At 44.0% G+C, this 18,021-nt stretch overlaps 1 protein-coding gene across 1 annotated transcript; it reads right to left on the bottom strand.

Annotated features, from left to right (window-relative positions):
* Positions 1-3,653: 3,653 nt before the first annotated feature.
* On the bottom strand, positions 3,654-17,128 carry gfpt1 (glutamine--fructose-6-phosphate transaminase 1). Its single transcript, XM_030104603.1, has 19 exons — positions 17,049-17,128; positions 15,036-15,143; positions 14,581-14,688; positions 14,039-14,164; positions 13,866-13,924; positions 13,635-13,769; positions 13,492-13,553; positions 13,155-13,234; positions 12,953-13,061; positions 12,670-12,833; positions 11,204-11,299; positions 10,653-10,750; positions 10,452-10,572; positions 9,911-10,068; positions 8,329-8,443; positions 7,709-7,836; positions 7,434-7,601; positions 6,741-6,902; positions 3,654-5,497 (listed from the first exon to the last, which is right to left on the bottom strand). The coding sequence occupies exons 1-19, from the start codon at positions 17,053-17,055 to the stop codon at positions 5,453-5,455; spliced, it is 2,049 nt and encodes a 682-aa protein (XP_029960463.1). The 5' UTR covers positions 17,056-17,128; the 3' UTR covers positions 3,654-5,452.
* Positions 17,129-18,021: the final 893 nt, after the last annotated feature.

Here is an 18,021-nt window from a genome sequence, read left to right as displayed (position 1 = left end):
TAACTTTTGTGCTTGTTTTTCTACGACTTAAATACCTTTTTTTGTACTTTTACTGTCGAGAATAGTGCAGTCTTTTCATTTTTGAGGTTAACAAAGACAATCAGTGCAGATAAACACATGCACAGGAAGCTTATTGAAACAACAATGCAAGACATCTGAACCTATTTTGTTCTGCCCTTGACATGCACAGCATATCCAACAGCCATATTGATGCTGTTTTGTTTTTTTGTTTTTCCTCAGCACATTGGGATTCAGCACACACTTTTACTGACCTGACTACGGTTGACTGCAGTCACAGACACATTCGCATAGCAGATTTTTATCCATCAGGAGGTGGATAAATGTGCCAAATCAGGGAAAAGCTTTGCACATCTTCTCGCTCATCCACTCATGGCTTCATGCAAAGTTTTAAAAAACTGTGTGCATGTGTGTGTCCGAAAGAAGCGAAGGCCTCGTCTGAGGTCCCTGATCTGGAGTCAGTTTTCTGAGATACACGTGTCTAAATTATTATGCAGAAACTTTCCAGTTCAAAGCATTAAATCAGGAAAACGAGACTGTTCAATGTTAATCAGATGTCTGAGCAGATTTAATTGACATGTTGCCATGAGAAAAGGAGAGAAAACTAAATGAACTAAATGTGACTTTAAATCGGTAGAGTGTTGGATGGATTCTTTTGGGTTTTTCATAATGCAAGTAAACAATTTATGTGTGTCAAATTAGAGTCTGTCTGTGTAATTTCCTTCAAATGGATTTAGTTTCTGCCAGGTGAAAACAGACACAAAGCCAACTGTGTTTCATCTGTTTTCATCAAGAAATCTTTTCTTGGTTTAGGTGAGAGAAGGATTTCAGCTGAGGTTACTTTTTCCCTACTTATTCCCTATAAATATGTTTGATATTAACTTAAGCTTTTATCCACACGAGGCTACTTGTCAAACAATCTGAGGTTGAATGTGTAGTCGTCCAGAAACATCAGCCTCCATAAGAGCTGCTTGCTGCTGCTTTTTTTATTCTGCAGTTATTAATCTTTTTCTTTTTTTTTTAACCTAACCTGCAGTAAAATCCACTATGAAAATGTTGTTGGGATCAGTGGGTTCATGCAGTGCAGTTTGCAGGAAAAGCGGCAAGCTGCTCACTCCCACTCTGACTGTCATGGAAAAGAAGGAGAGAAGAATCTGCAGTGCATTTCTAACCAAGCCCAGATGTTCATATGTTGCATTATGTCACATGCACGGATGGAGTGAGCTATCTTGGAAAATATTAGACAATTTAATCCCCAGGAAATGTGGACTGGCTGCAGGAAAGGCGTGCTGGTGCTGATTGTTCGTGACATAATTGAGGGACAAAGTGAGGACTCAGTTTATAGGGAGGTATGGTTTTTGAGCAAAGCTTTCTTTTTTTTTTTTTTTAAATTGTTGGTTTTATTTAAAGTTGATGATGTGCAGCAGCATTTTAATTCTTGGGCTTTCCCATCTGAGTCAAACTCATAATGATTTGGTTTTCCAGCCAGTTTTTCTTCCTTTTCGGACACAGCGCTGATGTTTTATATACACATTTAAAATCCTCCTTAAAGATCGCCAACTGTTACACAGACACATCATAAAACTTCTTTTTTCTCTTCATAACAATAGGCAGCAGTAAATACTTTTAAGGATTTGGGTGGGTCGTTATCATAAACACACAAATTTTTCATCTTTATTAAATGACAGATAGTTTGCTGGAGGGTTTTTCTTGGCAGCGTCGTAGTTCCAGTCCGTTCTTTATTGGCTCAAACTCAGGAGATCATTCACTCCTTCTCTGAAATTCAAAGAGAATTTTTCAGTCACTTGGAGGAGTTGATAATTTTGAGTTTTTTTCCCCAACTAAATAAAGAGGGTTGAACATGGCAGGTATCGCCCGATTCATCTTTCTTTTGAGGCCAACATGCTGCCAATATTGTATTTAATAGCCTAGATTTATCTCTGCTTATTGAAGCAAAATGAACCCAAAGGACGACCATGTTTGCTTTATATGTTGGTCACACATGGATGTGGGAAAACTCTTTTCAACCTGATCAGAAGCAGATCTGTTTAAAAAATGGAAAAAAAGAAAAGAAAAAGTTTGAAAGCAGAAGCATAGTGCAATTAAAAGTTGTCACATTTAAAGGATACAGAAAAATAACACTATTTTGTCTCCTTCATAAAGACAATAGTTGCTAATTGATTATTAGCATATGACAGGGTTTGTGGTGAATCTACTTGTGGGGAGGGGTGATTTTTGGAGGGCAGGGCTGCCTGAAGTCATTTTTGAGCATGTTAAGTTCTTGAAAACTCTTTCAGTTCAGTGCTGCAGTCAGGTCGTCATTGCAATCAGGTGTGTTGCAGCTCCAGGACATAAAACCATCAACCAAATCACAACCAAAGTTCACAGTTTTGGTCACCAGGGCTTTGGCTTTCACAGTCCAGAAACACAAGGTAACTTGATTACTCTAATTGGCTGCAGGTCTGACTGTGGGGATTGTTTCTCTGAATTTAATTGTCCAATTGAGAAAGACTACTTTTTTTTGTAATACCAAAAGCCTAACTAGTTGCTGTAGTTGAGTATTCATTTTCAGTCAATTTCACAGTATTGAAGGAAACATTAACTTAAGTGGCTCCACATTTGAGTCCGTAAAAAAGGAAATTACCTGAAATGTTTCAGCTGAGCACTGACCTCAGGCAGCAGACACACCTGACTCACATGAGTGGGTCATCGCAGATGGCCTCTCATTAAGTGAAGGGCCTGATAAAGGTGGTTCTACTGGTTGGCAAGAGAGAGAACACCATTCTGGAGGAGGCCCTGGCTTAGTGGACAAAACAAATCAAGCTCAGAGCTAAGAGAAGTGTGCTACTTCACTTTGTAAACCGGTGAATCGCCTGCAGTGCTTCACAGGATGATCTTTACTCATGGGAAACTACCCTCGCTGCTCCTCATGGCTGGGAGATGGAGACTGAATCTGATCAGGCTTGCAGCAGTGATCTCCACCCAGTGTGCGGCAGCGTGTGAGGCCATCCTCGTGGCTAGCGAGTGCAGCGAATTCCTCCTGAGGACTGCACTTGCTGTCACCACCGGGCTCGCTCTCTACCTCTCGGTCCTGCTGAAGCTGAACGGCTTCCTCAGGCGGACGCTGGCCAGGGCGCGTTTCTCACGAGAGGACTGGGCCCGGCGCGGACGTTCAAGCTGCTCCACCTGGACTCCATCAGGAGCCCTTAGAGACGGCAGCTGCTCCCTCCTGGGCGGCGGCGGAGGGAGATGTGTGGCGTGGTTACAGCCGGTCCGGGCGGCTCTGCTGCTCGTTCCAACTCTCTGCCAGTGTTCGTTTTCCATCTGGAGGACCGGCTTCGCCATCGCCAGTGCGGCAGCGTCTGTCCTCCAAGCTCTGTGCGCCAACGCGAGGCTGAGCGTCGCCACCTTCATGACTTTCTGGAGCTGCGTCAGAACACTGGTGTCTGCTTCCCAGGCTCTGGGCTTTTCCTGGCCTTTATCCTCACTTTAAGCAGTGTCTGTAAATATCTAGAGAGTTCACACACAGTGAGAGAAAAGATGCTGGAAATGACTTGTAACCTTCTGTCCGTATGTTTAAATGTCCTTTTAAATACCTTTTAAAAATATAATGAAACAGTGTTTGAACAGTTTAATAAAGACTCACTTTTTATTTTAGATGTTTACAACCAGGTGTATCGTGGATTACCGTGTGTCTCATTGAATGACCGGAAACGCTTCGAAAAGAGAAGTACTTGACACTTTATTGCATCATTTCCACTAATAAATAGTGCCCCACCCCCTCTGTAACCCAGCAGACGGCGCTCAGATTCAGTGTCGTGTCCGTTTGTTAACGCATCCAACCGAGAAATCAAAGTTTTCTAGCGCGGGTTACGAAAAGTACCTGTAACAACGTCGTCCAGTTTTAAACCCTATCACTGGCTCAGGAAAAGCTTCGAGATGAGACGAAGAGCTGCAAACAAATTAAAAGTTAAGGCTCGACTGCAGAAGCAAGATAAACATTTTCAAACGTCAGATGGTTTTTTAAAAGACATGCAGCTCCTGTTTCTTCACTGATGCAAAGTTGTGTGCACATAATCAGTCTTTTCTTGGCTTTTGAATAAAAGACATCTGGGATCTCTCTCTCACACACATACTCACACACACAGCTGGCAGGAGACTTTCCTACTGAAGTAAACATCTACGGTGTGACATACTGCCGTGTAGCTGTGTATACGCTCCCTTTGGACTTCACAATGTGACACAACCTAAAGGCATCCGCACACGTGGCTACAAAAACATTACATGAACATATAAAATCTATGTTTTGGTTTACAACTGCCAAAGCCGTTACAACAATTTTGGTTTGACATTTTAAAATGATGGTAACATTCAATTTCCAAACAAAAATATTAACTCCAATAATAGAAAAAAAAAGAGACTAAAATATAACAAAGCTATGAAGTACAAATGGTCCCAATAATGTGATTGCAGCAGTGATGGTGGCAGAGTGTGGGCTGGCGACTGTGCAATTTCTACTGCAGGTGAGCACCTCACATTAATTACTTCAGTTCGTGGTTTACGTGAAAACACTGTAAACCAGAAACGAGAAGAAGCACAGTCTTCCTTCTACTGCGGGTCTTCAGTAAACAAGACTTATTCTCACTAACTGAAGGCACCCAGACCAGCGTTTGAACTGCAGAACATGAGATCCAAAGACGAGACCAGTTCAAGAAGACACAGTACAGTTGTGTATTTACAAGATTCTTAAGTAATCTGACTTCTGATGTTTCTACTTCAGTACATTCAGAAGAAAGTCCGTAAAGTTACTGAGGCTGGAAAACTGGGCTGAAATTCTAAAAAGAAGAAGACCTGTGACTTGGAATGATTAAAGACTGATTTACTTCAACTACGGAATGAAGACACTTCAGATAATTAGCTGCCAAAGAAAAACAAAACAAAAAAAAAAAAAACCCAACCAACCTACAAATCATTGCACTAAACCTGTGAATGAGCCAGCAAGGTCCTGAAACTGTATTTCTGTCAGTCGAGTTTTGACGTCAGCTACCAGAGAGACTAACACGCTCAAATAAACATGGAGGGCTTCTTCTGAGTTTGGAGCACCCGTGTGGAGAAACCTGAATGATCAACTGTCAGTTGTTTACGCGTTCACAGCAGATGGTTGAAGTGCCAGCCCAGTCCCTGCCACCACAGACAAAACAACATCACAGACAACGAAATAACGACAATCACGACTGGAGGGGATAGACAGTGAACTACAGATAATATGCAACAGTAAGATACACGACCGTCGAGAAAGATGATTGCATTAAAAAGAGCAAGCGGGCAGAGAAGTGGGACGTGTCTGGGTTTCTTCGTCCGGACGCCGTCTCGGTGTCCCCGTGTGTCTGCCAGGCTTCTGTTGTTGCCGACGTCAGGTGATGAATGGTGCGTTTCACTCCACTGTCACAGACTTGGCCAGGTTTCTTGGACAGTCCACCTGCGTTTGAACGGGACACGTCATTTCCAACCTGACAATCTTCGGCCGTGAAAGTGGCTGCTGTCAAGCGATCCGGCGCAATTTACCACCATCTCAACAAAAACACGCTTTCATGTGAGAGCCAGTGATATGGCAGCTGCTTTTTTCTTTCTTTAAACTAAACACCTGGCTCAAGCAATTCTCTTCACTCAGTCAAAAAAAAAAAAAAAAAAAGTGGGGTAAGAATATGATGGAGCTGAATGTTTGCACTTTCAGGATATCTGTTTGAAGAAGAAGCCGACTCAGCACCGACGTTATTTACAGGCGGCGCCGCGGTAAAGCATTTGACTTTGACCTTTAACGTGCTTCAGTACGGCGGGCGATCCAAAAAAGATACAACAGCGAGAGACGGGTTCTGATAAATAACAGGTTGTCTTCATACATAAAAAGAAACTATTAGGAGCAGATTGCCGGGGCAGCCTCGGCTTTCATGAGGAAATTAATAAATCATGTTTGCACGCACGCCTCACGATAACACTACAGGTTGATTTATAGCTTTCCAGTGGGGAGTTTGCATGTTTTCCCTGCCTGTGCATTGTTTATGGGTGTTCTGGTTTGTTTCCAAAATCCAAATACGGCTTTTAATCAAGACGTGCGTCTCATCCTGACCACGTTTCCCTGCATCACAGATAACAAGCTCGCTATTCTGTACTCTGCCTGTTGTTCGCTGTCAGCTGAGATTTACTCCGTGTTTAGAAGTTTCAGGTCAAAGAAAATCTAAATCAAGATCATATCGTTGATTTTGGCTTAAATTTATTGGTGTCATGTTGCAAAAACCTTGCAATTGTTTTACGATGGCAGTGAACCTGGAGATCAGTTTTAATGTGGTTTTCTGAGTTTGGGCTTTTAAATCATTAAAAACAGTATTGGGTTACTCCAGCAGTGAGTCGGAGGCGCTGATCTGCACTGAGACACTGGATGTTGACTCCGAGCTGAACCGTGACTGTCAGCATAATAGTTCAGGAGTGCAGGGACGCCAGGGTTACGATAAAACAAGCCCTCCTTTTTTCCGATTGCGCAATCTTACGATTCTGAATGTACTAACTTCACCCTGTAAACCTGTGCACTCTTCGGAGCGGAGATAAGGGATTCTGGAGTCACTCAGGCCTGAATACATGCAGTGTGTTATCAGATGAGAAAAGCCTCAACTAGAAGAGTCTTGCTGTTTGTGAGCTGCTGCTGAGCCCGGGGGGACGGTACTCACGTCGTAACCTCGGAGGACGGCGAGGTGGAAGGACAGCAGCTGCAGAGGGATGACGCTCAGGATGCCCTGCAGGCAGTCCACGCAGTGAGGCACTTTGATGGTGCGGCTGGAGTTTTTGATGGTTTCGTAATCGTCTTTGTCACAGATCACAATGGGGCGGCCCTGGAAGTCAGGCAGAAGGCTTTAAATGTCACTCGCATGGACGTCACGGAGAGTCAAACTCTAAAGATGTCCCTTTGGCATAATTTAATCCCTCATCTGATTTTCACACCTCTTAAAATCCCCATCTGCAGCAGATTACAGGCAGTGAGGTCACGCTGACCCAGACACTCCCGTATTTACTGAGGTGAAGGGGCAGAGGCGCGGCGCACACACGGCAATGGAAATTATCCTGACATGCACAAAACCTGCTCTGCTCAGCAAAAAGGTTTAAAAATATGTATAAAAAAAACCCTCTCCGTGATAAAATAAACAGATCTCATGACTTTATAACCAACCATATCACAAGAGGAAAATAAAGCCAGATAAATATCAGGATTTTGTGAGAGATAGAATATGAATGGAAATTGCTTATGCACACTGTAAATCCATGCTTTAACCACATTAAAGTACAACAGTGTGAAAATACAGAAAGAGCATTAAAGGCTTGGGACATTAATGACCCTGTCTCTTTATTTGTTTTCATTATTTTACCTGGCGGGCAACGACCTGCTGCAGGGCGTTCTGACACTTGGTGTAGGTGTGGTCTCTCATGATGATCATGATGACCGGCATGAGTTTATCCACCAGCGCCAGAGGACCGTGCTTCAGCTCTCCGGCCAGGATGCCCTCTGAATGCATGTACGTGATTTCCTTGATTTTCTACACCGGAAGACAAGGAGCCACAAATTAAACTTCAATCTAAACATATATTTTACATTTACACCATCCGTTTAATGAAATCAGATTAAACTGATGCCCCTGCTCACCAGCGCTCCCTCCAGGCAGGTTGCGTAATGGTAGCCTCTGCCCATGATGAGCACACTCTTCTGCTGGTACAACTCTTGCGCCAACTTCTGGATCTCATCGTCCAAGCTCAAGACCTCCTTAATCAGATCTAACACAGACACAACAGAGAGAGAGCAGTGAGGCTGATTGGAAGCAACAAAACTTCACAAACACAAGGCATTGTTGTGAGCTGCACAGTGGGACCTGGACTCAATCAGCTCATATTGGAAAGGCAGGGAGTGGCAGACATTCCTCATTATTTCACCATTTGCGACATGCCATCATGTGCTTTAGATCCACAGAGGCATGCGAGCCCCTGCAGCCAAAAGCCACAGCAGCAAGAAACATCGAGAGCAGGGAGGCAGTGGGAGGAATGATCCTCCTCTCATCACGGCGCTTCCTCGTCCAGGAAAATTATTACACAGAAAGTCAAACAGGCCTTTTCATGTGCTCGGTTTTTGCAACGTGAGCTGCTTCTCATTCAGCATCCATACATGTCAAATCAGTTTATTTGCATGATTTATACACAGCATATGTTGACTGATGCCCAGAGAGATCAGGATTTCCTTGGATGGACCAGAATACGTTTGTCTTGAATTACCTGGAAGCACTTTCAGCCCCTGGATTATCTCCCGGCGTCTGGGCTGCATGGAGATCCTGTCGTCGCACATCAGGAGCGCAAACATGATCAGGGCCACAAACTGACTGGTGTAGGCCTGCAGAGGAGAAAAAAAAAGTTAGAGAGAGAAAAGTATCTTTATGATTACCTACAGAATTAATTTCTAAGATGAAGCGAGGATGCTGAAAGTTAGTGTCGGCCACTATTTGCCAAGGTAGTGCTGTTCAATCCCCAAATCTTCAGTGAACGCGCAGCCTGTCCTGATGAAGCGTTCTCTCGCTGATCACGCTGAAAACGCCGGGGCTCGTAACCTCTGTACATCTGAGGCTCTGTGCGTGCCGTCACCGCCGCCCCTCCCTTCATCGCGAAGCATGTTTGGAGGCCTTCCATGCCCATTTGGGAGATTTAATCAGCGTTCGAGTGAAGCCAAGTCAACTCACAGGACCCTTCGGACTCAGAAATGCCAATGTGTAGGGCCAAGAAATCTGCTATAAACGCCTTGCGCTGACTTTCTTTCTTTTTTTTTGCTTTTGATGCCAACCACAGTACCTCACAACTTTGAAAATCCATTCTGTCAGCTCAGATGTGGCGATGTACTTATTCCACATCAAAAACTGTGGTGTTTCAATATGTTTTCATGGAGAACACACCAACTGTGAGGCTGCAAATGTGACAACACTTACAAATAGCCGACAAGTAATGAAGCTTCATAAACTAAAAAAAAAAAACTCTGTAACCTCGTCATTTAAGAACTGACGGCTAGCTGATGATTCCATCAAAGAACTGGGTTTTGAAGTCTTAATTATGACATGACTCGTGATTATAAGAAAACAAGCCCTTTTTTCTTTGTTCCAGTTGACACAAAATTCAAATTAGCATAAAACTGAGATCAAGAAGATAAAACTGGAGTCATTCGGCACTTGGGTGCCATGCATGTGTTCCAGCCACTCGATGAGCTGGGTTGTAAATCAGAAGCATTTGGTCGAGGTGGGTGTGTGGCCCAGCCAGCCAGGCAGTAAATGATGGCGTCTCTGAGGCGTGCTCTGCTGCTTTGGAGCAGCACGAGAGTCGCTGAGCCAAGCCCAAGGGCCGGGGCACACAGGGACCTGCTCCTCTCTCTCTACTTTTGCACTAAGTTCTTTTCCTCCATTCTGAATCCCAGCTGGCAAATCTTTTCAGTTACAAGGTTTGAGAAGGAGGAGAGGCATAAAAACCAAGTGTCTTAGCTTTACATAAGGCAAGATGAGAATATCAGGCCTCCTCAGCTCCCTGTGGGATCACAGGACAGCGCCAGCATACAAAGGCCAGATTAGATTTGCGATGGAGTTTTCATCTGGGTTTCATTCATCGTTCCAGGGCGTTCATTTAGAAGCTGATGCAACAAAGCGGGACCAGAATGACGCAGACTTGAACCCTGCTGTCATGAGATTCTCCATGTTGAAATCCTGCAACTCACGACTTTATCTTTGCGAGGCAAAAGGTGTTGTGAATATAAATATGAAGACGATTCAAAACCGCTTCGCGACACACATGAGGGTTGCATGACTCAATCTGCAGACATTACCTTGGTACTGGCCACTCCGACCTCTGGCCCAGCGTTGATGTGGACCCCGCAGTCGGTCTCCCTGGAAATGGAGCTGCCCACTGTGTTGGTGATGCCCACAGTCAGAGCCCCCCTCTCCTTACAGTAGCGGAGGGCCATGAGGCTGTCGGCGGTCTCCCCTGCGGGGTTGGCAGACGGGGAGAGAGCAGCAGTTAATGCGATGGAACCGTTCTGACAATAAAACAGCCTGATTTATTGGATTTTTAGGAAATTGCTTCTGCGCCGCATTGGAACGAGTTAAGACTGCATTTTAGGAAAAACCACAAAGCCCTCAACTGAACACGTGGGGACACACACACTCAAACACACACACAAGGTTCTTTTTTTTTTTTTTTTTTAAATTCAGAGCTGCTGAAGAGCAGTCCAAGTTGGAAACCTCAACCTGATAAAGCGTCAGCGCTGCTGACAGGAAGATGAATCAGAAGAGCTCCCGCAGTCAGGAGGCAGAATACAAAGCGGAAGTCAGAATTCGATTAATTCGAGATGGCACCGGGCTTCACACCTGACTGGCTGATGAAGAAGCAGACGTCGTCCCTGAAGACGGGCGTGTTCCTGTCCATGAAGTCGCTGGCCAGCTCCACCATGACGGGCAGCTCGGTGAGCTCCTCCAGGACCTGACGGGTCTGAGGGAGCAGCGGCGGACAGCTCAGGATAAACGCTGCCAGGACGCAGGTACCCTCGCACGTTTTCATATGCTACTCACTGCTACGCCGGCGTGGTAGCTGGTGCCACAGGCAATGAGGATTAGTCGCCGACACCTCTGAATCTCTTTGATGTGATCCTTCAGCCCGCCGAGCGTCACTGTGAAGCACATCGGACAGTTAATCCATCATTCTGCTCCGTTATTTTCCACCTCATTAAAACCGATCCCTGAAGAGAGGATGCTGAAGCCGTCACCGACAACGTAGCGCATGCAGAAGAAAAATGTATGCAATTCTGCTGAATTATTCATGTGGGATGAAGCAAATGGTAAGAGATGGGTTCATTACTTCACTTAATTGTGAAATGCAGGCGGCATATATAAATACGGCGTAGTGACCTTCTCTTTAGAGAAGTGCTGAATTAAAGGTAATTCCACAGGCACTTCGGCTCAATCGCAAAAAAGGTAAATGCAAGAACAGGATGACAGTAGGAGCATCTGTTTAAACTCTCAGGAGCAGCTCAAACCTCGACGATCCCACAGTTTGGGAAAAACGTAAAAGAAGGACTGCTTCACTGCTCCAAGGGGGAAAACAGAAAGGACGCCTCTCTAACCTGAGTTGTTGTCGAAGTTCACTCTTCCTCTCATGGTGTTCACCACAGACTCCGGCTGTTCAAAGATCTCCTTCTGCATGAAGGAGCTGAAGTTTCCTGTGGTAGGAAGGCCGGGTATTAGAGAATCATTACAAACACTTAAAAAAAAAAAAAAAAGAGGTTAATGTCCCTTAAGCACACACTTGTGGACTTTATATAAAGTTGGAGCCCACATGAGAGTCTGAGGAAAAGCCTTGTTGACCCACATTAAGATCTTGTAAAAGAAATCTGAGGGCTGAAGGGAGAACAACCTCTTTACAGCATTTCACCAATAACAAGGCTTTTCTGGAGCAGAAAGGCAGGGCGTTGCAAATGTTTTTGGCGCATTAATAACATATTTGAAGCCACAAGATAAGTCATCACTAAAATGATATAAAACAAACAAGACACATCAGGGAGATACTGTTCTCCAATCAATCACGCACGGTGACAGTGAAAAATGAGACGGTTCTTCAGCCTGCCTATGATGGCAATTTGGGTCAAGCGAATTAGGTTATTCAGCAGAAAGGCCCCAAAAAAATGAGGCGGAGGAGAGAGGCTGAGTAATGACAGGACCGCAAAGGAATGTCCAGCGCAGCCAACATCAGCTTACTACTGCCCTCTGCTGGAAAACTAAACCCCAAAAACACATTAGGAACGATGCGTTCAGATCTATAATTAGTAAATTATGACAGTGATGACAGACTCCGCAACTGGCTTTGATCACAATGTCATAGCCGAGTTATATCGTTCAAGTCATGACAGTGTTGGCACAGACGAGTAAATACTGCTTTGCATAAACCGGTTTGACCTCTCAGGCCAGCTGTTTCAAAGAGCAGGACTGAAACCTTTCGATCCAGCTTAATCTCATTCAGATCAACGTTTCCTGTCAATCTTTTATGCTTTTGTTCTGCTTCGTACTGATGGAGCTATTTTAATTTGCTTTCTATTTCACTCAATTTTAACAAGTGTTATAGGTTGGATGAGTGTTAATTTGAATATTTCTCTCATTCAAGGAAAAAAATTACCCCAATTAGAGCTGGAAACATCATACGACAGTATGAAAACTTGTCGGCATTGATTTGTTGGTTTAAGAAGAATGGTCTCTGTCATTAGTTGGACAAAAACAAGGTTTTACTCCGTCCTGAGTGCACAGAGAGTCATCTTCAGAAGAGGGTGTGTTGGGGTGAGGGTCAGAGGTCATGTAAACAGCAGTGTCTTCCCTGAGGAAGCCACTGATGCAGAAAGGCCTGGATGATAAAAAGGTCAGCCTCAGGGCTCAGAAACAGAAACAAGAAGACATTTACTGTGACAGACACAAAAAAAAAAAAACAGGGTTCAACCCAAAATTACAAGGAAGAGGACAAATGATGCATTCGCAAATATCGCCACGGGCGAGAAAATGTCAGGCAGAAGACATGAACAGCAGCAGCTGTCCCTCCACTCACCCTTCATGATCTGCTGCAGCTCCATCTGCAAGGTCTGGATGGCCCGAGCCGGGTAGTCTCCGACTCTGCGCTTTATCCTGTGGATGGACAGACATCCGTCCGACACGGCGGCCACGTCGTCATCCTCCAGAAAGATCACACGGTTTGTGTGCTCGATCACCGCACTGTCACAGGACCGCACCAAACATTAGTTTTGTGTAAAAAAAAACCATAGCGCAAGTTTTCACAAAGAGTCTTGGTGCGCTGCAGAAATGTCGAGGGAGAGACACAGATGTCTGCTGACCTTGCATCAGAGGCAAAGTAGTACTCCACGGCTTTCTCGTCCACGGGGAAAAGGCAGGTGTCCTGGCCCGTCCTGGGGAGAGCGCTGCAGCTCTTCTTGTCTTTACCAGCTGGGGAAATAAAAAGAAACCAAACCCTGAGTCACACTTCTCCAGAGACAGTACTGTGGACGAATGAAGATCAGACACACAAACTGCAATTACAAGAGCGGTAGAGCACAGGAATGTGATCGGTGGACAGCTTGTGGTCACTGCGCACTCCGATCAGCAGAGGACTGCCCCTCCTGCACAAAAACGCACACAAAAACAAACATTTACTTATGTTACATCAAACTGTAAAGTGAGGACTGTCTCTGCAAGAAGAAAAGAAAACCATGGGAAAAATAAATAAATACAAGTTTAGGAAAGAGTGTAACACAATCTGTCAACTTAAAACTATAAATATCATATTCGTGTAGGCATTTCATCAGCATCGTTGGAAACTCTCTGAGGTTTAAACAAAACTGCTCTGATTAATGAAAACAAAACTCCACGGGCGCACCTTGTGCCAACTGCCTCTGCGGGATAATGGACACTTTTGAAGACCAGTGCAAACGCTCCCTCCTGCCAGGTGGAAGAACAAACATGTCAGACGGGCTCTTTTCGTCTCCTCACTAACTGCGGGCGGCATCGCCAAGTCCTCACCAGCTGCTGGATCACACGCTCAACCAGCGTGGCGAAGCTGATGTCGTCACTCTCCCGGTTGTCGTACATGTACTTCACCAGCTTGGCGATGGTCTCCGTGTCAGTCTCCGACTCAAACTCGTAGCCTTTGCTCTCCTGTGGAGACAAAGTTCAAAGTAACTATCATAATTAAACTTCTATAAAGTCTTTTTTTTTTTCTAAACGTTTTCTTCTTAGGAAAAACATGCTCACCAAGAATTTCCTCAGGTCTTTGTAGTTGGTGATGATCCCGTTGTGAATAACAATGAACTCTGAAATCAAAAAACATCATCCACGAGATGTCTTGGCATTGGCACACCAAGGAATACCAATAAAAGTCTTATCTGTGCAGAGCGGAGTTGTTTTCTCTCTTTGAGGCAACTCACCGTTGGACTTGTCGGATCTCTGTGGGTGGCTGTTGATGGGGCTGGGTTCGCCGTGTGTGGCCCAGCGGGTGTGAGCGATGCCGAGGTGAACATCAAACTCCACGTCCAAGTCGATGTCCTGCTGTTCTGAAGAGCACAAAACACACAACCCAAACACAGATCACACTCACAATCCCAACTGCAGCAGAGTGCACAATGACCACTGAGTGCACGCCCACAGAGGCAACGTTTGCAGATTTAATTCAATTAACTTGATCTCATTACATCCATGCCTCCTACGCGATTTTTGTGTCATTTTAGGTCTTTTGTTACATGTGCATTTTATTTTTACGGATATATTTTTTGACGTCTGGCTTTACTGATATATTTGTGCTGTTTCACTTCATTTTTATTGCACTGTGCAATCTCTTTGTATTGTTTGTACAGAACTCCTTTTCATCCAAAAAACAAAATTATACAGATGGAGACAAAATTTAAGTTTCGATCTCTTGATGGATTCAATCAGACACTGTGTTTAAGTGAAGGTCTGATTTTCAGCTTACTGTGGATTTCCTCATCGAGAGCCTTCACTTTTCCACGTTGCTTAATCAGCTGGATGGACTTTGCGTTTGACTCCCACTCCTTCACGTTTCCGCCGTCGATCCCCACACCTGACAGGGAAAACACAACATATGATACGAGCCGTGCACTGATAAGACTTTAGATACTAGTGTGTTGAACAAAAACTGTTTTATGACGCTACTATGATTTCCCTGAGATATTCAATCACTGCAGGCAAAAACATTTCAGATCTGAGTGACTGGAGTGGTACAGCTCATCTAACCAAGAAAAATGAGGGCCGCTCAATAATTCAGTTCTGGTTTGTGTCCATTAGAAGAATCCAGCTAAACATCAAAGCGTGCGATGAAATCACTTCAATGCTGTGTTATTTGTCTATTAAACACTAACCTGCTCAGAGAGATAAGTGCATGAGGATCAAAGTAATAGAATCTCTCACCGGCTGAGTCGTAGCCTCTGTACTCCAGACGCCGCAGACCTTTAAGGAGGATCTCAAGGATCTCACGGCGAGTCCTTGGCACATGGTAGTTGAGATAGGCAAAGATTCCTGGGGAAAAAATAAAAAGCACAAGGTTGGAACTCTGTTATTGACATAAAGAATTTAAGGCCAAAGTAAAGACATATCTCACAGTTATTAGGTAGATTTTCACACTGAATTAACATTTTGATTTAACTGAAAACAAAAAATCCAGGCAATTAAAGGCGAGATGAAGATAAGCCAGTGATGTCAATTCAATCTGGAGACCAATCCAACAAGTCAAACAGGAGAGTTACATAATAGGGTTATAGTAACAGAGCTACTGACAATTAATCTGACAGAACACTCACTTCGATCACAGACAATAATTTTCAATCAACTACACAGCTACCAATCCTGGACTGTTGTTTATTTTTTAAGTAATCCAAGACTGTAGTAGACGTACCTTTCCCCCCCAGTTATTTAACTTAGTGCAATTTCACCTTCATGCAGTAACTATATTAAAGTTATGAGATTGTGCTGAGCATCTTTACATATGTGGTAAATGGGAATAACCACAAGAACAGAAATATTGGTCTACTTCCGGATACATATCATAAAAGACAGAAAAATACACCAAGATTAGTCTTGTGGTTTCACAATAGGAAACAGCCACAAAATCATCCAGTTTCAAAACAATTTCTTCTCACAAGTTGTAAACATAGCCCAGTCATTGGGGAATTTATGTTTTTGAAGATCAAAGAAGACGATCTTTTCCACTGGATGGATCTCACTCACTACATCCACTCAAACACTGTAGGGTGTTCAGGAAGTGACCAACACCAAATGAATATCAGTGAGATCAACAACTTACTGGGAGATCGGTTAGTACAACCCTGGCATTTAAAAGGTATTTGCATTGCAGCTCTTGTCGGCGAGATTAAGCACATTGTTCTGTATAATTACGGGATGATCTTAAACACCATTGCAAAGCAGTAACAACTGATGTCAGTACTGATATCATCTTACCAAACCACTTTAATAATCAGCACTAGTTCCTGCAAACATCTGGCAGTTCAGTTCCCATCTTCCTGGAAGGAGTGAAGCTTTTACCAGCCAAGGAGGGGACCCTGTTACACAACCAGGCAGCTCAATACTAAAGCAGCAGCCTGGTTTAACTAACACTGAATGATGGAGGGAGGCAGTGATGGGAAGCAGTAAAATACAACAAGGCAGGAAGGGGAAGGCAACAACCTGAGGAAGGCTTTCTATCTATGAGAAGGACAGATTAAACTGGCGATAGGTGCATGACACAGGTATTATTAGAAACACGCTTGATTGTGAAAACCAAGAATAACAACTGGTCTATCAGGTCTGATTGGTGCTGTCAGATTGTGTCAACAGTGACGGAAAGCAGAAATGTTAAATATCAGTAACACAGGTACAGAGAACAGCAAACACACCACAACATGTAAAAACAAAGCATTGCCACCTACACTTGTTTCCCCAAACCAACCTGACAAGAAGCATTAGAGCTCCAGAGACAACACACAGCCCGGTGGAGCTGCTGGTGTTGTTTTAACACTATAGTAAGACATGACTACTCATAATGTGGCATAAACCCAGAGGGATGGATGTTAGCTAGAGCAAAGTTACACAGTAATGTCACCGCAGACCACATTAGCTTCCTGACATTAGCAGCAGAAGGAAATCGGCTCATACGTTTAACCTCACATCCGGACATCGCTTCACAGATTGACATTTTTATGAAGCACCGCCGGAGTTTGAGTCGTAAAACAGCGACAGCTTTATATTTAGCGAGCTAACAGCATCAGCTAATCAAACTCAGGCTAGCCACCCGGAGCTAATTTTAAACCTTCACCGCTAAAGACGCCAATACTGTTTCAGGCAGGGTTCTCTACATGTCCTCTAAATAGGAAGGAAGACAGTATTTCCTACAGAATACAGTCATTAGAGAACGAGTCCTTTACTTACCGCACATGACTACAGCTTGTCTGTTTGAGAGACTGGTGGAGGAGTTTGGTTTTTCTGCTGGGAACGCCTGTCAGCAAGCCCCGCCCCCTCTCTCGTTCCACTGAATCACAGCCAGCCACCTTCCGCCATGGCGCCCTCTGATTGGCCGAGAAGCCTGCCAACCACGCGCAGCCTCAGCGACGCAGGCACTGGCCTGACGTGGCACCAGGATGTGATGCTCTGTTGGAGCAGCCTGCAGAATCAGACCCTGCTGCTGCTGCTGCCTCTAAAGACACCCAAAGTCAACAGCAGCGCATAATACCCGGCCTGTGCTCTCTGCCAGCAGCCAGGAAACCTCCAACAACCACGCACTGTTGCAGGCTTACCCTGGAGTGAATGGCCGATGAATCACTGGGTCAATAAAATGACACACATGCATCCACATTCACAAGTTTCCAATTCAAGCCTGCAGCAGATATTCAAGCTGAACTTCTTCATCATAGATATATCACTGCATAGGTCTACTGGGAAAAACAACATTAAAAAAAGAAATACTATGAACTATGTTTAAAGACACAAAGTACTTTGTAAGTACAAAATATTTACAAATTCATTAAATGCCAGTACTGTGTACACACAAACAACTACAAGAAGGAGGAAAACTAACCACAAAAATCAAGGAGTAACAGTATAAACAAAATCAATCAGACAAAACTATCAAGCACAAAATGACACCAGTGTCCATCACACGGAAGAGACGACGAAACCTGTCTGTCAGTTTGTCTATTATCTGTTTGTTCTGATATGGTTGCCTAATTTTTCTTGTTTCTTTTAAATGGTGGTAATGAAACATTCATCCCATTATATTATTCACGAGATATGTAAAACGAGAACTAACAACCATAAAATACTCACAAAGACATTGTAACCACAAAGACAACAAAAAACCCCAATGTGAATCACAACAGATCTGAAATGGCCACAATAAAGGGCA

Source organism: Salarias fasciatus, chromosome 12 (genome assembly GCF_902148845.1).
Source record: "Salarias fasciatus chromosome 12, fSalaFa1.1, whole genome shotgun sequence".
NCBI lineage: Eukaryota > Metazoa > Chordata > Actinopteri > Blenniiformes > Blenniidae > Salarias > Salarias fasciatus.
The sequence above is the reverse complement of the archived record's forward strand: the minus strand, read 5'-3'. Positions and strand labels throughout refer to the sequence as shown.

What these genes read in the sequence shown, in the direction of transcription:
- gfpt1 (XM_030104603.1), bottom strand. An exon ending in GCTGCAGCAGATCATGAAGG is followed by an intron (nt 11,300 to 12,669) that starts GTGAGTGGAGGG and finishes TTCCTACCACAG; the next exon opens with GAAACTTCAGCTCCTTCATG. An exon ending in GCTACCACGCCGGCGTAGCA is followed by an intron (nt 10,573 to 10,652) that starts GTGAGTAGCATA and finishes CTGCTCCCTCAG; the next exon opens with ACCCGTCAGGTCCTGGAGGA.